A 9,859-nucleotide genomic window follows, 5' to 3' on the forward strand; every position below is an offset into this window, starting at 1 on the left:
CTATCCGCATAACTGAAGTTTCTCACCCCTGGGCTTCTTCCCAAGGTGCACCGTAAATGCATCTTTGAGAAGAGAGCCCAGGCCATGCCTGTTTCAGTGTGGCTGTTTCAGCTGTTGGCCGTGGGGGGGGGGGGGGGGGGGGGGGGGAATCCAGTCTTGGCCGGTCCGCGTTCCGGGATTTGGGGACTGCCCAGATGATGTCATTAGTGGGGGGTGCCCGAGGGGAGTGGGTGTTAATGGAATCCGAAGCATCGGCTCAGCCGGCTTCGGAGTGGCCTGGCGGAGAGCAGAGGGCAGCCGCCTGCTTTTCATTCACTGACTCGCATGCACCCCACACCACACACACACACACGCTCAGCCGCTCACTCGACTCTCTCTGCGCTCACACACGCACACACACAGACACACATATTCACCGCAACACACACTCACACACACACCGAGGCACAACATACACAGAAACGCACAGACACCGAGAAATCGACATAAATACTCACAGAGACACACACAGAAGCAGACACAGAGGGAAACAGACATAGACACTCACACAGAAACACACATAGACCTCACGCTAAAACACACAGACAGACAGTGTCACAGGCACACACACGCCGGTCTCCCAGCCCCCCCCCCCCCCCCCCCCCCCCCCCCCGATTATCAACAAACCCTGCTGCCAGGAGACAGGCAAGGTGATATGGCAGCCCGAACGCTGCTGGGGACAGCTCGGGTTCACAGGAACACATTAATCGAGACTTTAAAGAGCTGCATTGAACTGGGCAGGAACCTCAGACCCAAGGCGGACGAGACGATGAGATTATACGTGAGTATTTTGCGAGTTCATTTAAATTCACTACCTCCCCCCCCCCGCCACCCCATCCTCAGCACAGGCGAGAGCTGGCAAACGAATGCAGCCTCTGTTTAATATTCGCGGGGAGCGTGTTAAGAAGGTCGAACACCTCTGTTTAATGTTTATATGATGTGGACCGTCACGGTCAGGGAACCGTGTTTGAAACAAACCTGTTGGACTTTAACCTGGTGTTGTAAGACTTCTTACAATATTTATACAGTACATGCATCCATGTGCATGGATGGTATTGTTCAGTCACTTTCTCACGATGGCGCTCCTCTTGTCTGAGCTTGTCCCCGCTTCCACCTAACTCTTGGCTCGCTCTCATCTCCTCCTGTTCACCGTTCTACCAGGAATGCTCTGCGCACAGGTGCTTTGAGCTCCCCCAGCCGTGTGTTGCTCGGTGGCAACAGAGTTCGGCAGCGGCCAGATTCTGTCTTCCCGCCGCTTCCCATTGAAGCCACCCCACGCTGTCTCACCGCAGCCCGGGCGCACACACACGCACACACACACACACCGCTCACTCAGTTAACCCTAGCCCAGTTACGGACTGAGAGAAAACTCACCTGCCAGGTACACAACACAGCCCAGCCAGCATGCAGACGAGCGGGTTAGAGCGTTCGGAGAAGGGATTAACGTGGAGAAGCTCCTCTCTTGGCACACGAGAATGGGTTACAGCTCAGGAGGGAGCCGCTCCAACTTGCCGTGTCAGTACTGGCCCCTCCCGTACACAACAGCACCGCACGCGCTCCCCTGCCTTCGCCACACCTGGAGCCAGTGCAGCCCAGATTCGAACTGTCTTGCCTCATGTCGCCATTGCTTCAATCAACTTTGTTTTATGAGGAAAGACTAAATCGGTTTGGATGATATTCTTTGGAGTGTAGCAGCGTCAGAGGGGATCTCATAGAAACGTACAAAATTCTAACAGGATTAGACAGGGTAGATTCAGAAAGAGTGTTCCCGATGGTGGGGGAGTCCAGAACTGGGGGGGGGGGGGGGGGGGGGGGGGTCATAGTTTGAGGATAAGGGGTGAACCTTTTCGGACTGAGGTGAGGAGAAATGTCTTCACCCAGAGAGATCTGTGGAATTCACTCCCCGCAGAAAGTAGTTGAGGCCAAAACGTTGTGAGATTTCAAGAAGGAATTAGATTTGGTTCTTGGGGCTAAAGGGATCAGGGGATATGGGGAGAAGGCGGGATTGGGGTATTGAACTTGATGATCAGCCATGATGATAATGAGTGGCGGAGTGGGCTCGAATGGCCTCTTCCTGCATCCATTTTCTACGCCTGTTTCTGTGTATGAATCGGTGCCCCTTTTCCTCGAACCTTTAGCCAAGTGAGAATGATCATTCCCCCCCCCCCCGCCCCCCTGTCCACTCTCATCACTCAACCTTCTCTTCTCCGGAGTGAGCAGTCCCGGCCGCTCCAGTCTACCCACGCAATTGATGCCCCTCATCTCTGGGACCATCAGACCTGAAGAAAAAGATGGGAGCAGGAGCGGGCTAATAAGATCACGACCGATCGTCGACCTACCTGTCAGCCGTGCTCCGGGCACCAGCCCCTTGTGCCTCGGGCAAGGGGGTTATTGGCTCAGAAGCCGCTCTGGTACTGAAATACGAAAATCGTAGCTGGATCTGCAGTGATTGGGGAATCATCCCCCTTAACCTCTGGCGGGTGGCCATGGCCCAGTAGGGATCGCATTATGGTTTGCTGCGTGTAACCTGGCCACTGCACCTCCACCATTACCAGAGCGACTCCCCTGTAAAGCACTGCGGAAGTCCAGAGGGAGAGAAAGGCGCTATATGAATGAAAATCTTTTCTCCTTCGCTCCACTCTCCTGATGTACCCCTGTCCTTGGTTGGTGTTCAAACATCTACCAGTCTCGGCCTTCAATATACTCAGTGACAGATCGTCCACAGCTCTCTGGGGTTAAGAGTTCCAGAGATCCACAGTGCTCCGAGTGAAGACATTCCTCCTCGGCTCAGTCCAAAAATTGGCCCATCTCTTACCCTAGTTTCCAACCCTCCCTTGAGGGACTAAACAATTTCTCAAGATTTGCCCAGTTAAGCCCTCAAAGAATTATTATTATTTTTTCTTCCAAGGAGATGTGGGCGTTGCTGGCTAGGCCTGCATTTGTTGCACATCTCTAACTGTGGTAATGAGCTGCCTTCTTGAACCGCTGCAGTCCCTGAGGTGTAGGCACGCCCACTGTGCTGTTAGGGAGGGAGTTCTAGGATGTTGTCCCAGCGGCAGTGAAGGAACGGCCGATATATTTCCAAGTCGGGGTGGTGAGTGACTCGGAGGGGAACCTCCAGGCGGTGGGGTTCCCAGGTATCTGCTGCTCTTGTCCTTCTCGATGGTGGTGGTCGTGGGTCTGGAAGGTGCTGCCTGAGGAACCTTGGTGAGTTGCTGCGGTGCATCTTGTAGATGGTCCACACTGTGCGTCGGTGGGGAGGGAGCGAATGTTTGTGGAAGGGGGAGCAATCAAGCGGGGCTGCTTTGACCTGGATGGTGTCGAGCTTCTCGAGTGTTGTTGGAGCTGCACTCACCCAGGCAAGTGGAGAGTATCCCCTCGCACTCCTGACTTGTGCCTTGTCGATGGTGGACAGGCTTTGGGGGGGGGGGGGGGGGTCAGGAGGTGAGTTACCCTCCGCAGGATTCCCAGCCTCTGACCTGCTCTGGTCCCACAGTATTAATGTGGCTGGGCCCAGTTCAGTTTCTGATCAATGGTAACCCCCCAGGATGTTGATTGTGGGGGATTCAGCGATGGTAACGCCATTGAATACCAAGGGGCGATGGTTAGATCCTCGCTTGTAGGAGAGAGTCATGTAGGCGTATGGCTTATGTGCCTTCATTAGCCAAGAAATAGAGTTAAAGAGTGGGCAGTTCATGCGGGAACTGTAAAAAGTGTTGGTTAGACCACAGCTAGAGTATTGTTTGCAGTTCTGGAATTCACACTGTAGGAGAGTTCATAGAATTTATCATAGAATTTACAGTGCAGGAGGAGGCCATTCAGCCCATCGAGTCTGCACCGGCTCTTGGGAAGAGCATTAAACCCACACCTCCACCCTAGCCCCGTAACCCAGTAACCCCACGCAACACTAAGGGTAATTTTGGACACTAAGGGCAATTTAGCATAGCCAATCCACCTAACCTGCGCATCTTTGGACTGTGGGAGGAAACCGGAGCACCCGGAGGAAACCCACGCACACACAGGGAGGACGTGCAGACTCCGCACAGACAGCGACCCCCAGCCGGGAATCGAACCTGGGACCCTGGAGCTGTGAAGCAATTGTGCTATCCACAAGGCTACCGTGCTGCCCCAAGTTGTAATAGCATTTCATTGCAGTGTTAATGTAAGCCTACTTGTGACAATAAATGTTGGAGAGTTTTAGTTATGAAGAGAGGTTGGATCGACTGGGATTGTGTTCCTTGGAGCAGAAAAGACTGAGAGAGGGGCTCACTGAGCCTATCCATATACCTTAGCAGACTCTTTGCGCCTCCCTCACAACTTACTTTCCCACTTTAACTCTGTACCATCAGCGAACTTAGCTACGTTACACCTGCTCGTCACAGTGATAGGATTGTAAATTGCTGAGGCTCAAGAACTGATCCTTGCTGTATTCCACTAGTTACAATGTACCAGCCAAAAATGGTATGCTTATTCCCACTCTAGTTTTCTACCCATAATTAATCCTTGATCCATGTTGATATATTACCCACAGAATCCCTACAGTGCAAAAAAGAGGCCATTCAGCCCATTAGGCCTGCTTTCCTAGTTGCCTCCCTCAGAAAACGCCAATAGATTTGTCAAACATGATTCCCCTTCCTTAAAACCACATTCGACTTTATCGAATGATGTCACAACCTTCCAAATGCCCCATCGGCGGAATCGAATGATCCCTACGGCGGGAACGGCTGGAAACCCCCCCCCCAGGAATCCCTCCCACACTCACCGCCTGCCAAGGGCACAGGTCGGATAGATTCACAGGTCGCTCCTCGATCTATTTGGCTACTTTTATGAACTCAGCCCCCTTGACCATGAAGTCCTCAGGTGAGACTGACTCATGTGATGATATGCAGAAGTAATCATGTACATAGTGATATACAAGACCTCCAACCAGCAGGTGGCAGTAGAGAACAACCACGTGACACTGTTACCTCAGGGAGTTGGGAGAGGATCTTCATAGTAGATAGTCACAATTTGGAGTAGCTCTCAGATTATTTGTAATAGTTTTTGATAACATTCTTATGATTATCTAACCCACGCAATCGTTCAGCAATAAAACTTTTACTAGTTTTATTCCAACCGGCCAAGAACGTAACCGCTGAGAGATTTAGGGGGCGCGATTCTCCGCAAACTGGCGCGATGTCCATTAACCGGCGCAAAAAGCGGCACGGATCACTCCGGCGTCGGGCCGCCCCAAAGGTGCGGAGGTCTCCGCACCTTTAGGGGCAAAGCCTTCACCTTGAGGGGCTAGGCTCGCCCCACTCGCGGCACTGGCCCGCCAGCCAATCAGTGGGCCCCGATCGTGGGCCAGGCCACGTGGGGGCACCCCCGCCCGCCCCCCCCCCCATGATCCCGGAGCCTGCACGCGCTGCCTTGTCCCGCCGTTCACAATGTGGTTTAATCCACAGCGGGGACTTCGGCACATCACAGCCCAGCACACCCGGAGAATCGCCAGGGGTGGGCCCGCCGACCCGTCGCGATTCCTGCCCGACCGGCGCGGCGCGATTCCCGCCCCCAGCCGAACCTCTGGTGGCTGAAAATTCTGGACACGGTGGGGGGCGGGATTCACGCCAGCCCCCGGCGATTCTCGACCCCGATCCCGGTGGGGGGTCGGAGAATCGCGCCCAGGGTTACCTATTGCACCACAAGCCCATATCCCTAATAATAGATTCCAGCATTTTCCCTCCTACTTGGTGTCAGATTAATTGGGTTACAATTCCCTGTTTTCTAAGGAGATAAGGGAGAGTATCAAATTGAAGGAAAAAGCATACAAAGTGGCAAAGATTAGTGGGAGACTAGAGGACTGGGAATCTTTAGGGGGCAACAGAAAGCTACTAAAAAAGCAATAAAGAAGAGTAAGATAGATTATGAGAGTAAACTTGCTCAGAATATAAAAACAGATAGTAAAAGTTTCTACAAATACATAAAACAAAAAAGAGTGGCTAAGGTAAATATTGGTCCTTTAGAGGATGAGAAGGGAGATTTAATAATGGGAGATGAGGAAATGGCTGAGGAACTGAACAGGTTTTTTGGGTCGGTCTTCACAGTGGAAGACACAAATAACATGCCAGTGACTGATGGAAAATGAGGCTATGACAGGTGAGGACCTTGAGAGGGATTGTTATCACCAAGGAAGTAGTGATGGGCAAGCTAATGGGGCTAAAGGTAGACAAGTCTCCTGGCCCTGATGGAATGTATCCCAGAGTGCTGAAAGAGATGGCTATGGAAATTGCAAATGCACTAGTGATAATTTATCAAAATTCACTAGACTTGTCCTGAGGATTGGAAATTAGCAAACGGGACACCACTGTTTAAAAAAGGAGGTAGGCAGAAAGCGGGTAATTATAGGCCAGTGAGCTTAACTTCGGTAGTAGGGAACATGCTGGAATCTATCATCAAGGAAGAAATAGTGAGGCATCTGGATGGAAATTGTCCCATTGGGCAGACGCAGCATGGGTTCATAAAGGGCAGATCGTGCCTAACTAATTTAGTGGAATTTTTTGAGGACATTAACAGTGCGGTAGATAATGGGGAGCCAATGGATATGGTATATCTGGATTTCCAGAAAACCTTTGACAAGGTGCCACACAAAAGGTTGCTGCATAAGATAAAGATGCATGGCATTAAGGGGAAAGTAGTAGCATGGATAGAGGGATTGGTTAATTAATAGAAAGCAAAGAGTGGGGATTAATGGGTGTTTCTCTGGTTGGCAATCAGTAGCTAGTGGTGTCCCTCAGGGATCAGTGTTGGCCCACAATTGTTCACAATTTACATAGATGATTTGGAGTTGGGGACCAAGGGCAATGTGTCCAAGTTTGCAGACGACACTAAGATAAGTGGTGAAGCAAAAAGTGCAGAGGATACTGGAAGTCTGCAGAGGGATTTGGATAGGTTAAGTGAATGGGATAGGGTCTGGCAGATGGAATACAATGTTGACAAATGTGAGGTTATCCATTTTGGTAGGAATAACAGCAAAAGGGATTATTATTTAAATGATAAGATATTCAAACATGCTGCTGTGCAGAGAGACCTGGGTGTGCTAGTGCATGAGTCGCAAAAAGTTGGTTTACAGGTGCAACAGGTGATAAGAAGGCAAATTGAATTTTGTCCTTCATTGCTAGAGGGATGGAGTTTAAGACTAGGGAGGTTATGCTGCAATTGTATAAGGTGTTAGTGAGGTATTGTGTTCAGTTTTGGTCTCCTTACTTGAGAAAGGACGTACAGGCACTGGAGGGTGTGCAGAGGAGATTCACTAGGTTAATCCCAGAGCTGAAGGGGTTGGATTACGAGGAGTGGTTGAGTAGACTGGGACTGTACTCGTTGGAATTTAGAAGGATGAGGGGGGAATCTTATAGAAACAAATTAAATTATGAAGGGAATAGATAGGATAGATGCGGCAGGTTGTTTCCACTGGCAGGTGAAAGCAGGAACTAGGGGGCATAGCCTCAAAATAAGGGGAAGTAGACTTAGGACTGAGTTTAGGAGGAACTTCTTCACCCAACGGGTTGTGAATCTATGGAATTCCTTGCCCAGTGAAGCAGTAGAGGCTCCTTCATTAAATGTTTTCAAGATAAAGATAGATAGTTTTTTGAAGAATAAAGTGATTAAGAGTTATGGTGTTCGGGCCGGAAAGTGGAGCTGAGTCCACAAAAGATCAGCCATGATGTTATTGAATGGTGGAGCAGGCTCGAGGGGCCAGATGGCCTACTCCTGCTCCTAGTTCTATGTATTAGAGAGGCTGATAGTACTTAAAGTTTGATAAAGTCACCAAGGCCAAGAGAACGGGGCAATGGTGTGTCAGCTGGCTTAAGCCTCACCTGTCCCGGCAGATAACCTGTAGAAAGCTCAGGGGAGGTGGGGACCCCGGCCTGGAGGCCTTCTGGGAAATTTTACAGAGCATAAAAGTCAGGGCGACGAGAAACTGCAAGGAGGTTGGGTCGAGGCATTCAAAATCATGCTGGGTCCGGGCAGAGCAGGCCCGGGGAGGATCCATTCCAATTGGCAGAAGCATCGAGAATCCGGAGGGCGCAGGTTGAGAGGCGACACAGGGGAGAACCATTTTTTTTCCCGCGCAGCGAGCGATTCCGATCTGGAATGCACCACTCGAGCCCGTGGCCGAGGTTGGCTGAATCGGGGCTTTCGAAAAGGAATTGAATAGTTACTTGAATAGAAAACAGATTTTGGCAGGGCTCTGGGAAAAGGACGGGGCTCTCAGAGCTATTCTTGCAGAGAGCTGGCCCGGCAGCAATGGGCTGAAATGTAACCATTCTATGATGAATAGCTTCCTCACTCATTAAACCATTGGTCCCCCACTATCTCTGGAACCATCAGCTGTGTCTCCTGCTGTGAAGACAGACACAGAATATTTGTTTAACCTCTCTGCCAGTTCCTCACATCCCAATTATATTTTCCTCTCGCTCAACGAACTTGGAGAAGCGTTGCAATCTAGTGTTATATTTCCTGCCAGTTGGGGCAGCACGTGGCGCAGGGGGGTTAGCCCTGCTGCCTCACGGCGCCGAGGTCCCAGGTTCGAATCCCGGCTCTGGGTCACTGTCCGCGTGGCGTCTGCACATTCTCCCCCGTGTCTGCCTGGGTTTCGCCCCCACAACCCAAAGGTGTGCAGGGCCGGTAGATTGGCCGCCCCCAAAATTGCCCCTTAATTGGAAAAAATGAATTGGGTACTCTAAATTTATATGAAAGAAAATATGTTTCTTGCCAGTTTAATCTCCGTGTTCCATTTTTTCTCCCCTTTCTCAATGTTTTTCTGGTCATGCTTTGGTGGATCTCCTCCCAGCAACATTACTGGGTTCTTCATTTCAATCTAATACTCCCCTCACCTCTTTGTTCGCCAGGTTTAACCACTTTTCCTGTGGGACAGACCTTTATGTCGCCTCCGTCGGGCTCTACCCGGCCAGGAAGCACGAGAAGATGTCGCTGCGCCTCCCATGTCATAGCGCATCCGCGCAATGTTTCGCTCAGTCGGTACGCGCAGCGAGTCGGAAGCGCGCATTCGACAATTAATCAGCCAATTTAGACCCATTAAGATGCCAATGGAATGCTGCAGTTCCGCAGCAGCGGACTCCCTGAGGGGGCATATTGCAAACGCCAATCCGCACCCTCCCTGTTCTCAGCGCCCGTCCTCGTCCCGCCCTCCCCGGGGGTTGCTCCAGCTCTTCCAGGGCGCGTTTCATGCTGGGTGGCTGATAATTAGCCAGCCAGGGTGAGACTGCACTCTGGGGCCGAGCGTGGGCCGGTAATGCCTCTCCTCGTCCGCTTCCAGGCCGGCTGAGCATGCGCCCGACGGCCTGGAGCCTTGTTGTCCTTCAGACAATGTATGTTCATTGAACTATTTCTTTAACTATTTTAGAATCTAATTTACCCATCTTAGCTGGCTTAGCCCTTAGACTCATGCAGTTGGCTTTGTTTTAAATTTGACCTCTAATTTTGAACTTCACCTCATCACCCTCAAATCTAACATATAAAGGAAGACCCACTTAATGAAGAAACTGAGGTGTTAGTTACATTATTGAAGTAAAATAAATGCCACATTGTGCAACGCTGGAATCATTGCCAAAACGTTAGCCAACACAAAAGGCACGGAAGTGCAGGAACTCACAAAAGAACCTTAAATGCCTTGCTGATGGAGAAAACCAATCTAATCTGACAATTCTACTTCAGGTTACATACAATTTTGAATTTGAAGAAAATTTGGATATTCAAACAAATATTGAATTGAAGATTATACATACAATCCCCTATAACTTCTTAATGGTACGGAGGGCCT

The 9,859-nt window shown here is 50.5% G+C and overlaps 1 protein-coding gene across 1 annotated transcript in view; it reads left to right on the top strand.

Annotated features, from left to right (window-relative positions):
* The first annotated feature begins 657 nt into the window (after positions 1-657).
* The window catches only part of LOC140411566 (ciliary neurotrophic factor-like), a 10,805-nt gene continuing 1,603 nt past the window's right edge, over positions 658-9,859 (top strand). Inside the window, exon 1 of the mRNA XM_072500648.1 lies at positions 658-820. Coding sequence (XP_072356749.1) covers positions 695-820 — 126 coding nt within the window. The 5' untranslated portion in view covers positions 658-694. The remainder of the gene's footprint in view (positions 821-9,859) is intronic.

Source organism: Scyliorhinus torazame, chromosome 4, assembly GCF_047496885.1.
Source record: "Scyliorhinus torazame isolate Kashiwa2021f chromosome 4, sScyTor2.1, whole genome shotgun sequence".
NCBI classification, from domain to species: domain Eukaryota; kingdom Metazoa; phylum Chordata; class Chondrichthyes; order Carcharhiniformes; family Scyliorhinidae; genus Scyliorhinus; species Scyliorhinus torazame.